Source organism: Spermophilus citellus (genome assembly GCF_964194105.1).
Source record: "Spermophilus citellus genome assembly, chromosome: 1".
Lineage (NCBI taxonomy): Eukaryota > Metazoa > Chordata > Mammalia > Rodentia > Sciuridae > Spermophilus > Spermophilus citellus.
In genome coordinates this window covers 89,287,221-89,313,500 of record NC_138182.1, presented here as the reverse complement: position 1 = coordinate 89,313,500, position 26,280 = coordinate 89,287,221, and the positions used below count along the sequence as shown (strand labels likewise).

Here is a 26,280-nt window from a genome sequence, read left to right as displayed (position 1 = left end):
ATATAAATAGCTGACCCTTATTGTAGTTATGATGATAACATAACCTAAGACAAATTCAGTAGAAAATCTTTGTGGCACTTCATAACCAAGAAGTACTTTACTGAACACAGTTCCTCGTCAGTAAGATGGTGCTTATAACAATATCTGCCTGATTAAAAATCACGAGCCTTTTGTATTATGAACACATATTTCTATAAAATGTAAATTTACAAGTATATGATTGAGAGACTTGATATTATCTTCTGAGTTTCTATTTTTAAAGATATTTACAATTAATTTTATTTTTTATCATGCAGTGTTTCTACCTTCTCTTTTGCAATGAACTATGTTGACTTCTTTCATTCTCTATCTCAAAACTTATTACAATATTTTATTTTCATAAAGATCCTTAACTCTGGAAAATGATCCTATTTTACAAGCTAAGAACATTCTAGATCATAGAAATACCCTAAGTAAAAGCAAGAAAAAAAAGTCTATAACGTGTTTTTTAAAAAAATAAAATAAATATATCTAACAACATTTAAAGATTTTGCTATGGCTAAATTAGTCTTGGAGAAGATGGATGAGGACAGAGATGATAAGAATTCTCTTTACAAATCTCGTCAAAGGGCTGCTCAAAGGCTTCTTCCTGATTCTTCCCTGTTCACACATCACAAGGTGCTTTCTTCCTCCCTCTTCTCATTCCCTATCCCTTTCCTCTGCAGCACAAGCAGCAATTAGGAGAAAGTAAATTTAGAAGCACCATCATCTTACCAAAAACCCATAATAAAAGGCTTGAGACAGTCACCTTTCTGGTACTCTCCCTGAAAATAATCTTCTAAGAAAGATGGAAAGGTAACCTGTACATTATGAACTGTCTCAATTTGAAAGTCATCCTTCTATAAATGAGTGCTGCCAAGCTCAGTGATTAGAAAATGAACCGTCTCTTTTATTTTATTCCTACAAATGGCTAACCCAATAATATATTCGAGAAAATGATGTTGCACTTACAGCTATAACAGCTTACAAATAATTCTCTCCTTTAGGAAGAAAACATTTATGACTCTAAATAGTAAATACAATACTGCAAACACCAAAAAAAAAATGCTGAAAGAAAATGGCAAAATGAATTGAAAGTACTAGAAAAACTTTTTAACCTTTTAACCCCTGAATTTCCCTGAAAGTGTATCATCTTTTATTAAATAATATTTAGTTATTCTATATCATGGAGATATATAATGGCCATACAACATACCATTTGGTACTTGATTTAATCTAATTCACTAGCTTTTCTTCAATTTTCAATACTGAGAAAAAATGGAAGCATGAAAATGTATTTGATAAAAACATTTTGATAAGCTAATAAATGAGTAAAAATTGCAATTTTAAATCAGTATCCAGATTTGGTAATAAAAATAGGAAAACAATGGGAGAAATTAAAGAAAAAATGTTTACAAATAAAATCCTGATATTTGAAGAAAATATTTAATTATTAATAAATATATATATACATATTTCTTATATATGTTCTAAATAAAATTTTGTATGCACATATATTTCTAAATTCTAAACATCTATATTTGTATATAGTCATTTTTTTAGTTTAGAAGGATATTACTTGTGTACAAAACAAAACAAAATTAAATAAAAATGGACATATAGGGCTGGGGATGTGGCTCAAGTGGTAGCGCGCTCGCCTGGCATGCGTGCGGCCCGGGTTCGATCCTCAGCACCACATACCAACAAAGATGTTGTGTCCGCCGAGAACTAAAAAATAAATAAATATTTAAAAAATTCTCTCTCTCTCTCTCTCTCTCTCTCTCTCTCTCTCTCTCTCTCTCCTCTCTCACTCTCTCTTTAAAAAAAAATGGACATATATATGTTAAAATCTTATATTCATATGTATTCTTTGTAGTGTCCACAAGACAGATTTAATAACAAAGATGAACATTTATAAGATATAACTTCTAAAATCGAAGTTTTCTTATGTGTAAAACAGCAATTGTTACAATACAAAATTAAATAGTTATTATGATTAAATTACACAATTAAGTAAATGTTTAGCCCTAAACCTAATAACGAATAAATACTAAATAAAAATATATATTAATTGGTTTATATATAGGACTCAAAAATATAGTTTAAACCTGAGCTTGAGATAAGATTAGTACAGCCATTTCAAAGATTTAAAAAAGTACATCAAATAGCTGGCTCAACCAAAAAATTATTAATGTAGAACTTATTAGAATTGCAATCATAAAAATTCTAAACAATGATGAAATGAGTCCCTATATTCAAACAATGACTTTAGAGTATCAATAAAATTTTTTTAAATAAAATAATTTTATTCAAATTGGAAAGGATAATTGAAATGTGAAATCATTTGATTTTTTAAATATTATTAATATGCATAATTTTATTTACAAATCCAGGATGTCAATTGCTGAATCTTTGATACACTTTTCACAAGGTACCTAATGTATTACTATACATTCATAAAACTATTCATATTCATATTACCTGATATTTATCTCAATTAATTCTTTCAATCTTTTGCTTTCTTATTCCATACAATGATTTTACAAAACAGCATATATTGAAAATTATTAAAAATTGTGAAATGCATTATGTTATCTAATTTCTACATGAATTCATACATTCCAAGGCATGGATGAAAATGAATTTGAACAAGCTAACTAAATTTTCTTTGGAAAGCTAAAACTACAAATAGATTTTTTTATCTTTTTACAAAGTGCAGTCTGACATTTTTATCACTTCTGTACATTTAGAATATGAAATTTTAAAATTATGTCTTTTATGTTCTAATTAAACATTTTTTTCTTTCTTTTTCTTTTTCTTAAAAAAATAAAAAACATGAAACAAATATATCTAGCTCTGTTTTTGGTGGGGGTATTGGGGATGACTCAGGGGCACTCGACAACTGAGCCACATCCCCAGCCCTATTTTGTATTTTATTTAGAGACATGATCTCACTGAGTTGCTTAGCGCCTCACTTTTGCTGAGGCTGGCTGTGAACTTGTGATCCTCCTGCCTCAGCCTCCAAGCTGCTAGGATTATAGGCATGTGCCACTGCACCTGGCCTTTCTAGCTTTCTGAGGTTCTGTTGTAGAGGGTAAGTGGTGGGCAGAGAACTTAAGAAAGCATGAGAACAAGGCTTCATCTCTCATTCTAAATACAAATATGTGATGTCCAAACATTCTTCTGGAACACGTCCATTGAAACTCGGCCAGATGCATTTCATCCTAGAAAAGTGAAAGTCATCTGGGAACTCTTACAAAGCTAAATTCCTGGACTGCATCCACAGACATTAAGATTCAGTGCCTGTGATGTAAGTTTTAAAATGCATTTTCTGTACCTTCAGGTAATAATTATCTATCTAGGTTTGAATCTGTGCTCTATAGAATTTTAGTATTCCCACATAGAATAAACAAAAGTGTCTACTTACAGTATATGTGTGTGTGTGTGTGTGTGTGTGTGTATATATATATATATATATATATAAATGCTGAACTTTTCTAATCAACTCTAGGACCTTAATTTCATTGGACTCCCTTAACCACCTATTTCCTATTCTTTGGCATCTCATGTTCTATTTGACAAGCACACATTTATGCATTTGCTTTGGAAAGAAGGAAGGACAAATCTCCTTTCAAGATAACTATATTTGTAAAAATTTCAATAGCATTGATTATGTGCCAGACACTGAAATGGACACCTCCCTTAATAATCTTTTTTTTTAATTATTTTATTGTTGGTTGTTCAAAACATTACAACAAGCCTATTCACCCAACTTACTCAGCTCAAAGCATTTCAATCGTAATTCTATATGAATTAAATAAAATGTTTGATAATTTAGTATACATCAGGGATTAAATCAGTTGAAGTTCTGTTATTGATAAAGGAACAGAAACTAAAGTCAAATGACTGATCCAGTTTGGAAAGCCAAAATTTATACCTAGCTCTTTCTAGTTCCAAAGGCTTTAATACTTTTTATTAAAGAAAAACTAAAAAGGAAAATGGCAGGAAGTGACAGAAGAAGTGAAACACTGTGAAAATTCTACATAAAACCAGAAATTTTTGAAAAAAAGTTCTATAGTTATCCTAATTCTCTCCAAAATTAGCTTATTAAGTGAAGCATAAAAAAATTCTTATTGGAAAAATATTAGGCTGCTGGCAGATTCAAAGGTGATCTTGTTGATCCAGGTTTGTTGGAGAAACAGAACCATTCATATTTGGGCAAAATTTGGCCATTGATATAGCCTGAAATAACAGTGACTATTCAGCCTCAGGAACCTCTTACTGATGGAGTTATCGTGAAGCCACTGGACATGCACTATGGTGCTCTCTTTACTATGCTTCATCTTCCTAGGATGAAATGCATCTGCCTGGAGTAATCCCCATTGACACTGTGCGTCAGCATCATCCTGTCTTTGAATGTCTCTTCTTCCATTACATGGTTAAAACATGCCAGAAGGTAGGGAGAATGAAAACTACATTCCTTGCTTCACTGCCTACTACAGGGCTTGAGGTTGTTGAAAAAACATAACCAGATATCATATTAAAGTCACCATTCATAGCATTCTCATGTGAAATCTACAAATCCTCACAGAACGCAGAATTCCAGCTGGGTTAGAGAATGGGGAATCATTTTTGGCAGATTCCTGTCACTGTGGAAGTTTCTGTATTTTACAGTGTAATGGTATAATTTTTCATACAAATTTGAATAATTTTGAGAATTAAAAAGTTAAAAGAAATGCAACTGCATTCAGGAAAACAGCTTAAAGTGATACTGACTCAGGTAAGTTTGTATGTATCATAATGCAATTATTTAAGTCTATATACCTTCTTAGCTGACAATCTGCTTAATTGCAAAAGAAGAGTTAATAACAATCTCTCCCTCTCTCCCTCTCTTTTCTCTCCCTCTCTTCCTTTTCTCCCTCCTACTCTTTTTCTTTCTCAATTTCTAGGATTATGATCCTCCAGTGTAATTTTGGCTATTGAGTTACTTCATATTTCCCCCAAATCTTACCACTATTATTTTTAGATCTCTGATACTATATCAGGTGGATACATAAATCATTGTTTTGATTTCTGGTCCTTGGACAAAGAAAGTAGGGTGCTATGGACTTTCTGACAATATATTCTCAGGCTGAAGGTGAAAGCAATACCCTCTACCACTACAGGATATAGAGAGAGATGGAGAGAGAAGAAATTCAGGGAACAGTGAGGGTGGCCGAGGCAGAGAGAGAAAATATGAGTGATTTTGCTATATGTTTGCCTATCTGTTTTGCCTTGAGCCCACAAATAGATACTGTCCTTATTTTATGTAGGGTACTGAGAGAAATCAGGAGTCTCTCCACTGACCTGAAACTATGGTTTTTATAGTTGCTAGAATTATATTTTCACTTTAATAATAATTTAAGATAGTAAGTATATTTGGATTCTGAAATGCAACTAAGTATTTATCCAATATCATATGTGAATTGAACGTGGGCATATTTTAATTAAAGTGATTGGATATCTTAAGAAAATATCCTAAATTTCTCTTACATCATGAAATTATGCTTACAATATGCTAAGCACAATAGAAAGAGAATCAATTTGCTTAGATTTACTATTATTGTTTACTTCACTAACTTTTGCTGAAGAATAATGGAAATAGACTGCCTTAAATACAACTCACCAGAGCAGCAATATGTAATACATTCATCTGAAATTCTATTAAGATCAGTGTACCTGAAAAATAGCTTAATATGATTTTGAAAAACAACATGTATCATTAATAGCAACTTTTCTAAGTCTAATTTATAAAAACGCATCTTTTATGTTGAATTAATATATCCAGTAATTGGTAATACAAATAAAACAGTTTATGCTATTTTATACAATCTAGACCTTTTCCCTAATAAATGTATTGCCAATTGTTATGGAGGAAACATCATTATACAATAATAAAACTTCTATATTTGAATACCAAATATTTTTTCAATAGTTATCACTTGTGGCAATCAAGAAAATATAGGATGAGTTTCAAAATTTTACATAAACTTTATTTCCTATTTTAGCTATTCTATCAACAAATAATGGTTATCACAGTTCACCTTTATTTTGTTTAATAGTGTTCATGAAAATTCTCAAATTTAATTATAAATCAATTATAAAATGAAAAGTAAATTTGGCATTAAGAGTTATAAAACTAGTAGACTGGAGTTACTACTGAGCACCTAGAAACATCAACCTCAATAGGCAAAACTGATACTTTTTCAAGCCAGATCACAGTCTACAAAGATGTAATAAGTTACCAATTCTATGCCAGAATGTCCACATACTTCCCAAGTGAATGATGTGAATGAGGAAGAGTAGGATCAAAAATGATTACTTGGTAAAGTATAGGAACTGAGCTTGTAGCAATCACATCAAACCAACATCATAATTCCAAACTGACTTTTTAGATAATGAAGTTTTAGAGCGACTTTTAACAAATAAGACTGTGGTAACTATGTTTGATAAATTTATTATCTATGGTTATTTGTTCTGCCTATCTATATGAGAGAAACAAGAAATGTTATGCTGCCCCCTAGTGTATTATTACTTTTGTAATATCAGAACTGCAGTGGTCAAAGAACATTGCAAGGGAATCATAGGATTTATTATTATAGATAGTTAAAAGAAATTCTAATCTTTCTTAAAGTTTCAGTTTCCTTTAGTTTTATGAGTTCTGAAAGACAAATAAATTACTAGTTCTGGACATTTTCTTGTGATTTTCATCTGTTTATCTTCTAAAATATTTAGGGGCCAGCCTAAGGGAGGAGACCTGGTACATTACTGAGATAAGTATAAGTAAGGGTATCATGAGTAAACTGGGTGCTATGGCACAAATTGTTTTCAACCACCCAGAATGCACATGTAGCAACCTTAATGCCAATGTGATGGTATCAGGAGGGGAGGCCACTGGGAGATGGTGTAACCTCAGGAGCAGATTAGTGCCCTTGAAATGGAGGGCTAAGAAAATCCCTTTTCCCTTTTCTTCCATTTGAGGTTAGAAAAGCCCATCTATGAGGAAACACGCCCTCACCAGATACCAGATTGGCTGGCAGCCTGTCCTTGAACCTTCCAACCTCTGGGTCTGTGAGAAATAATTTCACGTTTTATATAAGACACCCAATCAATGATATTGTGTTACAGCAGCACAAATAGACTAAGACACTGAGAAAAAAAAAACTAATATGGTTCAATATTAAAGGTGTTAGAATTATGTCATGTCCAGATATATTGAATTGAATGATAGAAATTCCAGTTAAAGAAAATAAATGATACAGCAAGAGACACTTGCAGTAGTTACCACAACTTATTGCAGGCTTCTATGGCAAATATTCTACAATCCAATACATATTTATTATCACATTTGATTTGCAAATTAATTTTCTACATAGGTATCACCACAGTTTTTCAATGTTAACATAACTGATAATGAAATAAGTGAATCTTACCAAGGTCTTAAAGCTAGGGACTAATCATGGAAGATGTCTCTTGTCTAATTAATTCCCTCTTTTTCTTACTAACCTAACATTGATTTATTAGAATTAGTATTGTGTTAGCTTAATAAACAATATTTTAATCTTTTCCTCTACTTAGGAATGGTTTTCTAAAACAGTTCTGGACAAAGAGATATAAGCCAACATTATTGGGAAGAAATCATGCAAAGCAAACATTACTCTTTGTCCTTCCTCCATATTCCTTTTTTATCCCCTCATTTAATAGTGTAGATGTGATGGCTAAAATAGTGACTACACTATAATTATAGGAAAATGCAAATAAAATCAGAGAATCTTTAGCCTTGACATCATCAAACCACTTAATATATCTAACTGCAGAATTCTTATATGAAAAATATATATATATATATATATATATATATATATATATATATATATATATATGACTAAGACACATAATTTTTATTCTGGGTTTGGATTACAGGCAGTGATCTTCACTATTTACTAATACAGAGGTAGAGATAGGATTTGAGTTCAGATCTATCTGGGGATAGAGTATTTGGATTTTCAATCATTTTGTAAATAAAAGGGAAAGTACTTTAGACATTCTAAGTTGGATGCAAGAGCACAATTCTGTAGTGAAAGTACTCTCTACAGTGAAATCACTTTGTGCATACATTGAGTGTCTTCAACAAAAAGCAGAGATTTGCTCAGCATCAAGTTTTGAAATGCTTATCATTTATATCTTTGCATGTGCGTGTGTGTGTGCTGGTGATACTGAGGATTGAACCCAGGACCTCATACACACTAAATACATACTAGGCCAGCCCTCTATCATGGAGCTATGTGTCCAGCCCTAAATATCATGACCCTGCCATTCTGTCCTTGACCAGCACTAGAAAAAGAAAATTCTGACCACTACAGCCTTTCTTTTCTTCAACTAGTCTCCTAACTAACTTATTATCCAAAATTTTCCTGCTTCCCATAACCTAGTTAAAGTACTTAGAAACTCTCAAGAGTACCACACTTTATTTCTAAATTTTCTCCAGACAAAATTTAACTACTCCACATTAATATTCTTTAGGTGTTTTCTGACTAAGGGACACATGTAATCTGATATGGATGGGTGATGGGATTTCATGTTTGTGTCTTCCAAATGCATATGCTAAAATTCTAACCCCTAATGTGCTGTGTTAGAAGAGGGGCCTTGAGAAGGTAATGGTCATGAGAGTGCAACTCTCATGAAGGGGGTCTATGCTCTTACAAGAGACAGGAGAACTTATCTCCTCTGTTCTCTAACATGTGAAGATACAGGCTTATCAGAATCAGGCATATCGTATTCTGTACCCTCAATGATGTTGATCACAAAGAAGCCCAGAACTCCCAAATTATCCTTCATTTCCTAAACTTCAATACCCGTATGTTTAGGTTACATCTCCTCTTTTCTGACATAACTCTCTCTGTTTTCACATGTTCTAAAACTTTTGGTCTGTTTCCACTTGAATTCATAAGTTCCTATAATCAATCAATTTCCACAGCTTTAAGTTTTTCACTTAACCTCTTTGCTGAAAGTTTGCTTCTCTTGGAAACATGGTTCCTCTGTATCTGTCTCAGGAGATGGAGGTGTTTATTTTTCCAAAATCCTCTATTAATGTGGTAATATGGGGCACGCATCCTCCATGTTCCACCTTGATGCTTCTCAATCATTCGCCTACCTCACTCATCCCTAAGTCCCTAGCTTTGAATATCATTTCCCTAAGTTCCCCATTCTCTTATCCTCTGATCACCTCCGTTCTATGATCATCTGTAACCTGGCTGTCCTTTCCATTAGCAGTCATCCATTCCATGGTCATATCTGAGAGAGAAAAGAGCAGCTGCTGAGAATTGTCTGTATTGAAAACGAGAGAAATGGTGTTCTCTTATTACACATGAACAGTTTCAGGGTACACTAACATCAAATGAGGTCATTGTATGATAGTGATAGAGACAAAAAAGACTATGCCTCAATCATGACTAATCACAGACAAAATATAACATCTGTTTTTGATACCAACTGTTTTTGTTACCCAACATCCCCATCTACCAGCCAACATGAGCAAAAGTAGATTTTCTACAGATAACAACTTTATATCCTCTCTGTTCCTTTTGCCTTCTATTTAAAATGTACTAAGAAACCAAGAGTAGAAGTGGCCTTTCTTTAACATAGTACAAAATCCAGAAATAATGATTTAATAATTTACCCACAGAATTACCTCACAAAATCCCAAATCCTGTAAAACTATTCTTCATGTCTTCTTCATGAGATGTTGCAAGGCTCCCCATGATGAACAATTTACCTCATTCCAGCAAACAGCAACATACTAATTAGGTTAATTAGAGTTGCAGTCCTGGCGATATTGGCTACTGGACATTAACATAATTCTGTATGTTTTTCATGAGAATATTCTGTTCATAAAATGTAAATTCTTTATTCTACATAACTTCATGTAAAGCACATTTTCTTAAATTTGGGATATCAAAATGTACACTTCTGAAATTGTATTGAAATATTTCTCTCATTTAGTGATATACTAACTTTCTTCAAGTACAATTAATGCATAATGAAGTAGAACTGATAAGAATAATTATGATTTTGCATAACTATAGCAGTGTATAACATTGAATTTTGTGGAAGCAAGATTGAATTAGAGATAGATTGTAATCAAGGCAAATATTTCAAATAATTCTCAATTTGATTATGAAGAAAAACAGAAAATGTTTATAATAAGCTCCATCAATTTTGAATCTATATAGTTATCAACATCAACTCACCTATTTCCTATTAAATACAAATAGGATTCATATTTCCATCATTTAGCTGTCTTACTGTAAAAATGGTATTATAAACTGATGCTCTGTATCAGAGTTTTCCAAATAAACAGAACCAATAGTGTGTGTATGTGTGTATTTATTTTTAGGAATTCACTCAGTAACTGTAGGCCCTAGTAAATTTGAAATATGAAAGGCAGTTGGCAAGTTGGAAACTCAGGAGTTGAGACAGTAGTCTTCAGGAAAAATTTCTTCTTCAAGAAATTCTAATTATTGCTGAAAGAACTTTCAGCTGCTTGTGTAAGGTCAACTCATATTACAGAGGGTAATGGTCTTTAAAGTTAAAGTCACCTGATTCTAGTTGTTAGCTGCATCTCCTTCAAATACCTTCAAAGCAGCACCGAGATTAGTATTTGATGAAATAAACAGTTACTATTCTAGTTAAGACATGAAAGTAGCCCTCAGACTCAACTTAGCTCAATTTTCTAAAGCTATTAAGAACAAAAAAAGTTATCTTATAGTTTGGACACAGGAATACGATCATAAGTTATTAGTATATGAGAACTATTTTCATTCATTGAGAAAAGTATGTAACTTTCCTACAGTGATGCCAAACCATTATGAAAGAGTTCAGGGTAGTACATCAGGTAATAGACTTTGTTTACTTTGACAACTAGGATTAAATTTTAATTATTTATTACCCCCACTTTGTCTTACAGTGTGCTAGGAAGTGTACTATAATACATTTATAAAAATTAATGAATCCTTGCTAGCTGGAAATATTGTCATAAATATACTATATATTGCAAGGTTTTCTCAGATGCAATGGATAATTTAAAATAAAACACATCAAGCAATATCAGGCTAAAAGTTTTAGAAACTAAAAATAACAAAATTACACATCTTACTTTTAATAGTTAGCAATATGAAAATGTAATAATTAGGAATAATTTTATGAATTTTGGCTGCAGTATACCACAGAGGATACTTGCTATTTTTTTTTTCTCAAAGGATTACTTAAATTCTTAACACACATAAATCTTCTTCAAATGAACTATCACAGTCAACAGGGTCACTGGAGAAATCACTTCAACATTGTATTAATATCACAGGTAGGGGCTGGGGATGTGGCTCAAGCGGTAGCGCGCTCATCTGGCATGCGTGCGGCCCGGGTTCGATCCTCAGCACCACATACAAACAACGATGTTGTGTCCACCGATAACTAAAAAATAAATATTGAAAAATTCTCTCTGTCTCTCTCCCTCTATCACTCTCTCTTTAAAAAAAAATCACAGATATAATTATTTATACCATTACCTTAAAATAAGATTTCTGCTACCCATAATACTTTTTCACCTATGACACTTTTAATAAAGCATTTTTAAAATACTTTTTGTGACCTACACATTTCAGTATAAATTAAAATTATATTCAAAAATTTAGAATTAGTCTTGAAAAAGACAAAAACAATAAGAAAATACCCAAAACCACCAATGGCTTGAATAAAAAGTCTGCAATTTTATTTTTATTTTGTTATTTATTAGTTTATTTATTTATTTTTGGTGGTGGGAATTGGATCCAGATCCTGGCACATCCTAAGCACATTCACTCTACCACTTACATGTACTCCAGTCCCAAATTTGCAATTTTAAATGGAAAAAAAATCTATTACCCTCAAATCTCTAAGTGGTTCCTCTTATGCTAGCATTTCTAGATATTTGATTTGGAGAATACTGTTAATGAGTTCAACTAATATATAGTAAACAGTTAAGGAAAGTGTGAATATGCTGAAAACTTTTGAAGACCGTTACTGTTTTGAAAGTTAGTACCTGAAGGGTATATTTTAAAAAATAAAAATACTTCTATATTCTCATAGGTAAACTTTGACTTTGACTTTAAGCCAGGAATAGTAACTTTAAGTTTCCTCATTGGTTGAGAAGGCAACATAAAAAAATTAAATATCTACATAGCAAGAAAAAGCAGAGTAGAATAGTGGTAAATTATGAGGATAATTCCTTCAATGGCATCTAACCCCAAGTATTGTAAAACACTGTAAATACTGAACTCTTCCCCAAGCTGTGTTTGATCCAGAATAGGATCTTCTGAAACCTTTGGATTAGATGGGCCTTGAAGCTTTTGCCCATTTGTATTTTGAGTACAAACATAATGTGCCCACCAACAGCCAAGAAGACACCAGTGCCGATCTAATAAGACAAGATAATATGTCACTATTTGAATTTCAGCTGTCTAGAATAAATATTTAATAAGCTATCAAAGGTATGTCGGAATCATGGGTATTAATTAACAGCATTCCTCTTTAAAATATTGCCTACATTTTTGAGTCATGATTATAAAAGTCCAACTCTCTCAGAGTTTCTTTAACTTGAATAACATGTTCTAAAAATGCATATGCTGTAAAATTTCACTTCACTAAAAAACAAATAGAGCAAAGAAGAAATGGCACATTAAGTTCAGAAAAATGAGACAGAAGATAACTTTTAATACTGAAGTAAGAGTTTGAAAGAAACTTGGGAGAATATATAACAAGATATTATATGCACAAGTTCATAAAGTGGGGAATTTGGGGATATATTAAGATAGCACATTAATAATTCACCATCTCTCTTAAACTCCCTTGAGGCTGTTTATCCAATAATATTAATTTTTAACAACAATCAACAATTGGTCTTTTACCAATCATAATTGAGTTTGGGTAAGTGGAGAAACCTTTAAAATTACAATTTTTAGAAAAGACTATGTATGATTGAAAAGCATGAATAATATAACATTCTATAATGATAATTAAAACAAAAAGCCATATAGTATATTTCAAAGGCCTACCTAAATAAATTTGTGATTTCCTGTATACACAAAGGAAAACAATTTTCCTACTTTCTAAAATTAATACATAAGAAAATATCCTGAGTGACAAGAAACCCTACAAGCATGTCAAATATATTTTCAACAGAATCAAAATGAACAGGAGCATCACTGAATAAATCTTAGCACGTAATATTTAGTATGTAATATATAGCACCTGTGGTGCCCATAATAGTGCCTTACAACTGAGGCACCTCAACAAAATCAAATAAACTAAATCACAAATATGTTGAGAACCAACTAATAACACTTTTTTCTTCCTAAATCTGGTAGTTCCTATACTGAAATTGGAGAAATGGGGCCTATATCAGACAGAACTTAGTGATGTTTACATATTTGAAGATAAGAATTAAAACAAATTTAAATTCAAATTATTCTATAACTCTGGTACTATTCTTCCTTACCTGGAGGCAAATAGAAAAGTAAAATTCCTTTGACAAATAGATTAACCAATACTATCTCTTAATCATATTATGATACTTATCCTTATGGATTCCAAAATTTGGATTATGTCAGGAAATTTGTATTATACTATTGACTCATTCTGTGACCTCAAAACTACCATTCAGTGAAATAAATGTAATGCTATTATATGAGAAACCAAAATGCTGATCAACAAACAGAATTAAGAAAATTAATAGTAACTTCCAAAAGTCCAAGGGCAAACCCCAAATTCTATATTACAAGTGATAGTGATTAGAAATAACTTATTCCATGCTAAATATATATTGCAAATCTGGATAGCTGTTTTAAACTCTATAAATAAGGAAAACAAGCTTTTTGGCTCAATTGCAAGAAAAACTATAACTTAATGGGTCTATCCAAACAGCAGTTGCTTACACAGCAGTGGATTGAAAAAACTTAAAGAAAAATAATAAGAATACATGGAACATAAACTTTTTTCACAGTAATTAAACCTTATAACTTATCCAGAAATCCTGGGGCTACTTTGTTTCATAAAAGTAAAGCTATATCATAGATATGATACAATTTGTAATAGAAATCAGGATAAGACATTTCTAAATGGAGATTTATATATTTTTGCTTAAAATGGCCAAGTGGAATATATTTAAAAGTTCATGAATAAGTTCAAAATTAATAACAGTCTTAATCTTTAAATGTGCTTCTTTTTTTCAAGATTTTATGTATGGGTGATAGATGGAAAGGACTGCATAGTCTGATAATCTCCTTAATATGAGTGGCAGGATTGCATTCTGAATTTAGGACTTAACAATTAATCAATGTCACTGAAACCTGAGTTACACTGGTTATTTATGCAAGTAACATTTTATTCATGACAGATTACTGTACTAATAGATACATATTATCTTAAATTAATCTTATAAATTTGTGAATTTTTTTATAAAATACTTATTAATGTGAATTTAAAAATAAGTAAAATATTCATTAATTATCTAGTAATTGAAAATAATTCAGTTTCTTAGGGTAAAATAGTTTTTTTAAGTTGTGCTTTCCTGAAATAAGAAAAAAACACTTAAATATGTTAAATTCTTTTGAATTTAGTGTATATTTAAAAATGCAGCAATGTGAAGATTTTTTAAAGGTAAAATTCAAGTATGTCAAAATCAAATATAAAATAAAGTGAAAAAGTCTCATATTATTACTCCACAAATCAGAGGTTAAAACAATTGCACATGTGATTTTGTGTCTCAATTTTAAAATTTGAAAGTACAAATTAAAAACATGACATGAATAAATCCTTACTTAATTTTTAAAAAACGTGACATGTATCTATTTTAAGTTAATATTTGTGCTTCTTATTAAGTTGTTAATTCAGACATTTGAGCTTCAATTTTCTATTTTTAATTGTTAGCAAGTTTTAACTTTCAGCAAATCCTCACAACACCCTATGTGCTTTAAAATAGTACATTTTCAGGTAAGTATGGACAGCTCTTTTTCATATGTAAAATTATTCCTTGATGAATATTTCCCAATATGTTCCATAATTCTTAATAATCTCATTGTATTCAATAACAAAACTCATAAAAAATCTAGAAAACATACATATATATTATCAAGGAAAAAATAGTTTCAAACACAATTGGATCAGAATATAAAAATCTATATAATTTCAGTCAGTATAAAGTCTTATACAGAAGAAATACAAACTTGGGCAGTTCATAAACAACTTGGAAGGACTATCATGAAAGTTCCTGTAAGTCTCTTTCATTATAACTAAGATAAATATGGTCAAGTATATTATCTATATCTGTTAATTCTGACATTTACCTACATTTCAATGTATTCACCTCACATAACTGACTGCTGTTATCATCTATTTTAACAAGGTTACACTGGCAAAATTAGACTTTAACTCATCTTTTGTCAATATGAGTGATAAAAAGAACTAGTCAACTTCAAGCATATGACAAAGAAGTCAGAATATGTAAACTCAACTATTGTTGGAAACCACAAGTTGACTTATAATCAAGATTAATAGCATCTTAACAAGAGGAAGTTGGGAGAAGAACTATTTTTCTATCAACTCTAAGGTATGCTTTATCACCTGCACCATCACAGTAACTATGAAAATGAAGTCTCATTCAGTAAGTTTGCCTTTTCCCTCAGTGAAACTTGATTTTAAAAACAAACTTGTGTTTACTTTATCCAAAATGAGTCTTTCCCCTCCCAATTCTGCCTTCCCTCCTAGTTGAGCTCTCTGTCCAGAACAATTTTAATACTCTCTTTAACTTCTGCCTACTTTATATGATACTCCAATAATGAAGTCACCAGAAGAGTGCTATTTACTTTCTTTTGTTCAGCAACAAAAACAGCAACAGGCCACATCCAGAACAACAAAAGCATCAAACTTGCCCTGGCTTTTTGAGTCTTAAATGAACTGAAAAGAGGTAGATAATAAATTCAAGGGGAAAAGAATATATCAATTAATGCCAAAGTTCACTTAAAATTTTAGATGAGAATTCCTTATCCTTGGAAAAAACACACCACATTTTTTTAAATTCATGTAGTAACACATTTTGAGATATATTTAGAAAATAGATTAAGAATACTGTATTTACTTTTTATTTATTTGGTCCTTAAACTTCTATTCTGCACATTCAGGCTAAGTAACCACTGTGTGAAAATGGAGGAGAGGCTGCTTGCTAATGGGCCCAGACTTAGTGAATCAGACCTTTGTATACTGCACCTTATTTTACTCTATATAGTGTACTTCTTTTTTTTTTCTTTATGGATGTGTATATTTCTCTACACATACAAGTATATGAGAGTTGTCTGCAGGCTGGTTTTGTAGCCACTGGAATTTGGAAGGAATGAAGGAGATATCACCCAGCACTATTTCAGTGCTCAGCACATCTTCTCCCACCAATCAGGAGTGCTCTTTCTACTAGGATGCTGAAAGATGAAGCGCTGTGGTCTAGTGAGAACCTTCCTGCCAGTGCATGGATTCTGTTTGTCTAACATGTTTTCTAATGATTCTAATCGTGATATAACGATCGCCCTTCATGCTTATCCCCAACCTGTTTAGAATAACAAGCTGAAAGCTGACAGCATGGGTTTTGAAATCATTTTTAGTGTTAGCTTAGTACTGACAACTTCTCATGAGAGAAGTTTGCTGACAGTTGGTCCTTCAGGGAAGAGCCCCATTACAAACTCTTTCTGAGACCATCACTCAATCCCTCCACTTCCTCTATGCTACCAGCCACATGGCTCCCTTCCTCCAACAGAAACACACATCCTCATTCACCTTCAGCTTCCTAAATCAAAAGATGTTATGGGGTCACTTAGGGTTAGGGCTCCTTTCTTTTCAAAAAGATCCTGTTGACAAAACATGCTTCAAATAAGGAAAGATTGTGATCATCTTCAGCATTATGGAATGAGGTGGAGAGAGTCTGGAGCGTTATGGAAGTGTCAATCAAAGCCACGGATCATAGCTTTACTGAGATTCCTTTCTCTTTCTATCTCTAATTATCACCCCACTCCCATCAGGTAAACAAATTAATATATTATAAACCAAATTGAATAGCAGCACTTCCAAAACCTCTCAGTATTCTCAATCCTCCAAATGTCCTCTTAGATGAGAGAGAGAGAGAGAGAGAGAAAGCGATTACCAGAGTTTTGTTCCCGTTCTTGCTGAGAGGGCCCCGGAAAACTCCCTTGATGTTGCGAAAGTGTCCGTTGCTGAGATGCGTGGAGCTGATGACAATATAGTAACACTCCATGGGGCAGCCGCCGCCTCCTCCACCGCAGCCGCCGCTTCCATGCACCCCGCGCCCGCAGCCGCAGCGCGTCAGAGCCCGGGGAGGGTGGGCTGGGGACCCGCCAGGAGGGCAAACGGCCGCCTCTCTTGCCTGCCCTGGGGAGACAGGATCTCTACACCCCTCTGCCGTGCGCGCTGAGGCTCCTCCGCCTCCGCATGCTCGCTGCGCTTTCCCTCTCAGTCTCTGTGAGTGTTTCTCTTCTAATTCGCGGTGGGACTATGAGCCCCACGGGAGGATCCTGGGAGGGGAGGGGTCCGAAGAGGCAGGACCAAGCCCAGGAGAAGTCAGTGCCCGCGCGGCTGCCCAGCGGAGCCGGGCAGCGGGAGCCGCCCGCGCGGCAGTAGCAGCGGCGGCAGTGGCAGCATCCCCCGCGCTCGGCGCCGGCACTCGGAGTTGCTGCTGCTGGCAGGCATGAGTGTTATTATAGTGAGCGGCGTTGCCGGTCCATTGCACTGAGCCAATGGCAGGGAGCCACTGGGCTGATACTGAGAGCTGTCAGAGGAGTACATCTGTCACCCGCTGCCTCCCCCCGCCCTCCCCCGCCGCCGCTGGGACCCACGGCCGCGCCAGCCCTGGCGCGAGTGGGAGCGCCCCGCACAGCGCCGCGGCCGCAGAGGGCCGGGGAGGCGACGGCCACCGCAGGCGGGCGGCACAGCGGCCCGCCGCCGAGAAGTGAGAAGTGGGAGACTCCTGTAAGGTGCGGGCGGAGGGGAAAATGAAGAGAGACCGTGGTTTCTTGTCTACCAGTTGGGGTGGGGGTGGGGGCGAGGGGAAATAAATAAATTAATAAGTCAATACCAAAGCCAATCGCTTCCAACTGCAGCGAATCCAGCCGCGGCTTCTCTCTCCCTCAAGATAATTGCTACCTGTTGGGGTTGGTTTATACGATTCTATTTGTTTTTAATATATATATTTTTTTGGTTATGAAGATTGGTATCCTGTTCAGAATCTTAGAAAAAGGAGAGGGAAGAAAATGTCCCCCACCCACCACCCCCACCCATTTATAGAAATCATAAGTGCTGATAGTCTGGGGGAGGGGAGTTGTGGCAATGTGAGTGGAAGTGGATAGAAGGTAAAAACAGGGACTCCTGATTTATATGTTCCCTGTCCTGGCTTTCGCTTCATCCACCTCCTCTGGGAACGTTGGTTCTTCCTAAATTGCCAAAGCTGAGAGGAAAGGGATGCTTTGCGGCACATGAAGCTGCAGCCACAAGCTTGCTTTGCATTTCTCTCTAGTTCTTCTCCCACTACAAAGAGTGCTAGTGAATAAAAGCGTTCGCCCTAGAAGCGACCTGAATGGAAAAATCTCCCGCACAGGAACTAATGGGTTTGTCATGGAAAGTAGGATATGGGGTCTGCTGCTTTCCTTGGAGACAAGACAATTGGGCTGAGCTTTAAGGGGTCAAGGCAGCCATCAGCCTGGTCGTGTCCTCCCACCTAGTGGATTCTTTCTTTGTGTAAGTTTAGCTCCTCTGAGGTGGTGGAGTGAGGGCATCCCATCAGGTACAAACACACCATAGATCTGCTACTACTATAGGACTCATTAAGCGGCACTTAAAAAGATCGATAATGGTCAGTGGGAGGCTGGGAGATGGTGCCTTCAATGGATTTACCTAAGGCTTTATTTTCCTTTTGCCTTGAAACGCTTAATTGGTTAAAGCAGATTCCAGACATTCTGATGCCCCTATGTCAGAGTAAACTGCGGTTTGTTACAAACTGTGTTTATCTTATTTATTTGGAGGTCAAAATGCAATACAGTCCCTTTTGTGCATCCTATATGGGAATAATTTTATGTAGCATTGACCCTGCAAATCATAATATGGTCCTTAATGAAGGTAACAGTTTGATTTCACTTTTTGAAGAAAGAAATAGAGAAGAGAAAGACTCTTAATAAGAGAACCAGTATTCTTGTGAGTAAATTATAAATTATAGGTGATAGAACAGGGGAATGCTAGATTCATCAAAAGAAAAATTGTACATGCATCATGCTTTAATCTAAAAAAAGTTGATGTGGATTGATTAAAGCTCATTATAAAGTGCCAGAGTTATTTAGACTTACTTGGCTAAATTTTTCAGATATCCACTTGGGGGAGTCTGGAAGTCTTGAGAGAGAAGTGATAATTTACAAAACTTCTATACTCTGTAGAAGAGCTCACCCAATGATTTGTTAGAATTCAGTATGAACACAATTCTACTGGGAAAAAAATTTTCAATTGATCCCCACTAAATATTGCATGGAAATTAAATCAATTCCTGGCTCTTATCATTACAGATTTTTTTCTCTTTATATATTGAACACACAAGCATTATCTGCAAACAGCACTTTGGGAAGAACTGCATGATTTTATGTCTTTTGAAATTTTGAAAACTCATTTATTAGACAGGAGAAAACATCTTTACTACTACTGAGCCACACCAAGGAGGTTCATAAGAAAATCGAAGAAGTATCCTATGTGAAAGGAAGAGATAATGTTGTTTTATGAGTGTGTTAGTTCGAATAATCTAAAGGGATTTTTTGAAGTATTTCTGAATACTTATGACTAGATGTTCAAATCTTTGTAGCATGAAATCTCAACTTCCAATTCAGGAAACAGGGAATACAGTTATAATCACTTATGTGGAAATCCATATTGTGTTTCTAGTGCCAAAGTTTTTATCTGTGTATCCTGTCTGTGTGTGTACATACACATACCAGATAAAAATACACTTTAATGAAATCCCTTAGCAATCTCTGATAAATTTAAAAAGTTAGAGAAAAATATACCTATTCTACTTATTACTTTAATGATAAAGGGTGGCTTTTGGTCATATCTAATCCTATACATAAATGGTAACAAATATAACATAAATCTGCTATTAATCTATGTTACTAAGTAAAAAGAAAAGAGGAATTTTTGCATAAAATTTGTTATTTTTCTCTCTATATAAGGCAATCTACTTTAAAATTAACTAACACTAAATGTGATCTGCAGTAGTCTATGTCTAAACCTTGAACAAAGACATATTTTGGAAGAGACTTATTTTGTGCACCCTTATTCAAATTTAGAGGTCACAGCAATATGGTCATTAAAATTAAATTACTGATTATGCTAAATGATAATCATTATGCTATTACCAAGTGAGCTCTGTTGCTAATAGACTCTTCATCACATCAACCTTAATGTTCAGAACAATAAGCCACCACCATGTAGAATCTGGTTTCTAACTTTAACTAACAACTAATACAGACAATAGAATTCTTATATTTAAATACAAAAAGTACTCTTTTAAAAGTATTTTTATAAAAAGAAAAAGAAAAAATAGGAAATGAGGACTTTCCCATCATCTCAGAGAAGAGATTATTTTTTCTGCAGCAATAAGTTAAAATCAGTATCCAGTGATAAATTGTTGTGCCCTTCCATCTTGTTTTCATTTCTTTCTTTTTGTCTTGTTTTCAAGAGATTAAACACCACATGAATAAGCATCTTTAAATTTCTTATTGTGTCATAAGCTTTTATGATCTCCATGATACATTCCTATTACATAATTCTGATATCTTTAAGACTGTTGATAACTGTTTTGATATGAATTATTTCTATAAATCATGCCACCTTAATTTTATGAATAAAGTTTTTTATATGTGTAATTTGGAAATCGTTTAATATATAACTTCTTATTATAAATATGTAGAATCAATATTTTTAATCAGTCATTTAATATTTTTGTAGAATAATGATAGATCACATGCTCAATTTGTAACTCTACAACTGAAAATATGATTAAAATTTGAAGCATAAAAGTGTCATCAGTCTAAAAATTTACAGTTCATTTTTGCCACCACTCACTTCATTTTGTCCTTTATACAATTGTATTTCAAATCAAGATCCTTTGCTTTGTGTTTATATTTGTAAACTCCACTCTTTGCTCCTCATTTTGCTTTGCTTAACCAAATATGGACATTATGTTCATGCTCAGTATTTAAGCATCGCTTCTCATCTGTTCTGGAATCACACAAGATTTCAGGACAATGTGGTTTTAATATGTAAAACCAAGTTCATACCTCCTTTCCCAGAGGAGTTCCTGGAACCCAGGGTCTTGAATCCTAACCCTAATCCATTCAGGCCAGTTCTTTCTGGTGAGGTAAATCTTCCCCGAGTTTGCCTACTGATGTGTGATTCCACATGCTATAACCTCCAGATGTCTGGACTTTCTACTCCCTGTCATAGCAATCTCTTGTTACTTTTGTTATGTTTGTCCATATAACTCCCCAATATTCACTGAATGACCCCAAAATTAGAATGACTTCTAGGTTCCAGTGACTCAGCATTCCCTGAGCTTGTGTGAACTAAGTTTTTAATCTATTCGAGTACTATCTTAGAAAAACAACCAACCAAGTAAAATGCATATCCTGGTGTTTTTTAAATGTGTTTGTGATGCATTTTTAGTTGTCATTGAGTTCAATATTGAGATTCAAAATTTTTCTTTTCAATACTATAGTAATCTTTAAAAAAAGGATATTTTAGATCCTCTATATGCCCATAAGGCTAGATAATTTGTAACTAAATTCTACCTGTCTATATTTTTGGTTTCCACTTATGTTTATTACCATATTGGTACTAAGTATTAATTTATATTATTTTGTGCTAATGAGGAAAAATCTTAGAATTTAATATATAAGAGATTAGTTTGCTCTAAGATAAGGTCAAGAAATATTAAGGCATGCTGATTTGATAGTGTTGCATAGTTAAATTGGAGCAAAGTTATAGAATGCTTCACCATAGAACCAGTAACCATAAACTTAATGCATGCTGAGATCAGTATTGACACACAAACACTCATAAACAAATGCATGTTTGAGATAGGGTTTGATTTCAGTAATGCAACAACATCTGTTGTATTAAATTAAGATCGTAAATTTGGATATTCTGCCTGTTGTATTTTCATTTGATTTCTATTTTTTTTGTTTTGTGTTTACATAGTGCTATAAGCATATGGGGTGGTATAATTAGTTTGATGCTAGCATATTTAAGTAAAATTATGCCACAAGTAAACATATTCTGTGCTAGGGAATCTTTTAAAAGGATCTATATGTATTCAAGTATGAGAAAGCCTGGTATATACTAGTAATGAAAAATGTATTGAATAACTAGTACTAACCTTACCTTCAGGTGATAATGGTAATGTATAACTTAAGGGACTATGGCAATTTGTAAGGTATTTATTAGATTACTATTACCTAAAAGTAACCCTATATCCATGTTCCTGTTTCTGTACTATAATTCTACTGTGTTGAAATGTGGGACTTGTTACAAATGAAGACTATACTTTACAAATGCAATTCCCTATACATTTTAATAAGTGCTTTTAAAAAAAGCCTCCACTATGAATGAAAATACACTGCCAATTAGCTGCATGAAATAATCCATCATGTGGCACCAATCATAAAATTAAAGATCTTACCAACTCAAAGCCATCTTAGAATCAATGAAGTTTAGAAACTGTACTTGGGTAAATACTATCACAAGTAGCACCTTACTCCAAACCACTTTAAGGCATCTCCAACTAAAGCAACTTTGTTAGAGATTAATAATGACTTAAACTCTCTTAACTTCAGTTAATTAACCTGTAAAATAAAGGGCATAAGCAAGACCTTATCCTGTATGTTTTCAAGCTTTAATTTCTGATTTTGAGAAAATATGCTTACAGCTGATATTGATCAGTCCAGACAGAGGAGAACAATAACTTAACATTACTTGAAAATGTAAGTCTTGATAGCTGGTGGAAATAGGGGAACTATGAAAATAGATAAATCAATGAATTATAAAAATCATGATAGAAATTTCAAAAATTTCTTTGGTTCAATCTTAAGTGAATGAAAGAATTTATATTATGCAGTTCTTTCACGTCTTAAAAAATGATTGCCTGTTGTTCTATATAATATATTTAGCTGATATGGATATTGATATTCTCAAAATATGTTTTTCCCCTCTTACTTTTCAATTCTAGTAAGTAGTTTTGGGATAAGTGCCAAAATAGTGCAAATTTAAGAGCCAAAATTGTTATTTCTAAAATGTTGCCAAAGAGGTAACATGGCGGCCAGCGAGGAAACAGCACTGTCAGTGCCTCCGCTGTAACGGGATCAGAAAGAATACACCCACAGGCGTCCTACTGAGAAACCTCTAGCAAAATTCAGCTGAAAGGAGACCTGCCTGGAACTAGGCTCCAGACGACCACATCCAAACTGCCAGCCCAGCGCCACAAAGGACCCCCGCCGGGCTCGGCAACAGGCCCCGCCCACAGGGCGAACAGCAGGAGTGGAGACCCGCCCAGTCCGGGAGGAAGATCTGCTGCACAGAGATTGAATCCCGACCACTGAGAGGAGGAACTTGGCCCGGTGGCCACAGCGCCATCTACTGGAAGAACAGTTAATCGCACTCTAGGACTGCATTTATAAATATTTTTTTTTCTTGTTATTTTTTTATTTTATTTTATTTTATTTTATTTTATTTTTTTTATTAATTTTTTTTATTATTATTATTATTATTTTCTATTGTTGCTGTCTTTTTAAAGGATATTTTTAATCCATTTTATCTTATTTTATTCCATTTTTAAACTTCATCTCTCATTTCTATTATTATTATTTGTCCTTAAATTCTCTTTAATTCTCTATCCTTTTCTCTCTTTCCTTCTTTTCCTCTGTCTTTACATTTCTTTTCAATTTTCTTATTCCCCATTCCTTGAATTCTACCTGCTTACTCTCATTCTCTTTAGTGACCACCTCCCTTCCCTTCTAATACCTTTCATCCCAAGCATCAAATAAATTTATAGGAGTAAACAATAGCTCAACAGTCAAACAGAACAAGAAGCAACATGAGCAGCTTCAAAAGGCAAGGAAGAAAAGGAGTACAAACAATGCAGGATAGCCTAAATATTCAGGAGGACCTAGAGTCATCAGAAAAATGGTCATACAAAGAGCTCAAGGAACACCTTAGACAGATGGAACGGAACCTTAAAGAGGATATGAGACAGCAAATTCAAGCAGCGAAAGAACACATTGAGAATGTATTACATAAACAGATAAAAGAAGAAGTTAAGCATCTGTATCAGGAGATAGAGATTATAAAAAAGAATCAAACGATAATCTTAGAAGTGAAGGAAACTATAAACCAAATTAAAAACTCAAATGAGAGTATCACTAATAGAATGGAGCAAGTAGAAGCCAGAACTTCAGATAATGAAGACAAAATATATCATCTTGAAAAGAGTCTAGCCAACATTGATAGGACGGTTAAAAACCACGAGAGAAACATCCAAGAGATATGGTACAACATAAAAAAACCAAATTTAAGAGTGATCGGGATAGAGGAAGGGATAGAGAGTCAAACCAAGGGAATGAGTAACCTGCTAAAAGAAATAATTACAGAAAACTTTCCAGAAATAAAAAAGGAAACAGATATACAAATTGAAGATGCATACAGGACACCGAGCACACAAAATCACAGTAGACCAATGCCAAGACACATTGTTATGAAGATATCAAATATACAGAACAAAGAGAAAATATTAAAAGCTGCAAGAGAAAAGAGACAGATTACATTCAGGGGTAAACAAATAAGATTACCAACGGATTTTTCATCACAGACGCTGAAAGCGAGAAGATCCTGGAACAACATATTTCAAACACTGAAAGACAATGGATGCCAACCAAGAATTCTGTATCCAGCAAAATTAAGCTTCAGGTACGACAACGAAATAAAAATCTTTCATGATAAACAAAAGCTAAAAGAATTTGTAGCCAGAAAACCAGCATTGCAAAGCATCTTGAACAAAACACTACACGAGGAAGAAGTGAATAACAATAACCAAAGCCAACAATGGGAAGTACCTCAATAAGGACAGATGGTGGGGGGAAAGCTAACAATGGAGAAACAAACTAAACTATAAAAAAAAAAAGAGATAAATAATCAAACATGGCTGGAAGTACAAAATATACATCAATAGTAACTCTAAATGTTAATGGTTTAAACTCTCCAATAAAGCGACATAGGCTGGTAACATGGATTAAAAAAACAAATCCAACAATATGCTGCCTCCAGGAGACACATCTGACTGGAAAAGACGTACACAGGCTGAAGGTGAAAGGTTGGGAAAAAAATATATCACGCACACGGTCCTCGCAAGCAAGCAGGCGTGGCCATCCTCATATCGAATAAAATCGACTTCAAGACTAAATCAATCCAAAGGGATAAGGAAGGACATTATATACTGTTAAAAGGAACCATTCACCAACAAGATATAACAATTATCAATATTTATGCACCAAACAATGGTGCTGCGACGTTCATAAAACAAATTCTCCTCAAGTTCAAGAATCAAATAGACCACAACACAATAATTATGGGTGACTTCAACACACCTCTCTCACCATTGGACAGATCCTCCAAACAAAAGTTGAATAAAGAAACTATAGAACTCAATATCACAATTAATAACCTAGACTTAACTGACATATATAGAATATATCAACCATCTTCTAGTGTATATACGTTTTTCTCAGCAGCACATGGATCCTTCTCAAAAATAGACCATATATTATGCCATAGGGCAACCCTTAGTAAATATAAAGGGGTGGAGATAATACCATGCACTTTATCCGACCATAGTGGAATGAAAATGGTAATTAATGATAAAAGAAGGAAGGGAAAATCCTATATCACATGGAAAATGAACAATATGTTACTTAATGATCAATGGGTTACAGAAGACATAAAGGAGGAAATCAAAAAATTCTTAGAGATAAATGAAAACACAGATACAACATATCGAAATCTATGGGACACAATGAAAGCAGTTTTAAGAGGGAAATTCATCTCCTG

General features: G+C 33.9%; 1 protein-coding gene across 1 annotated transcript in view; it reads right to left on the bottom strand.

Annotated features, from left to right (window-relative positions):
* Window positions 1-17,386, bottom strand: part of LOC308647662 (zinc finger protein 804A-like) — a gene marked incomplete at both ends in the record, with an annotated part of 277,954 nt that extends 260,568 nt beyond the window's left edge. The window contains one exon of the mRNA XM_081291977.1: window positions 17,276-17,386. Coding sequence (XP_081148103.1) covers window positions 17,276-17,386 — 111 coding nt within the window. The remainder of the gene's footprint in view (window positions 1-17,275) is intronic.
* Window positions 17,387-26,280: the final 8,894 nt, after the last annotated feature.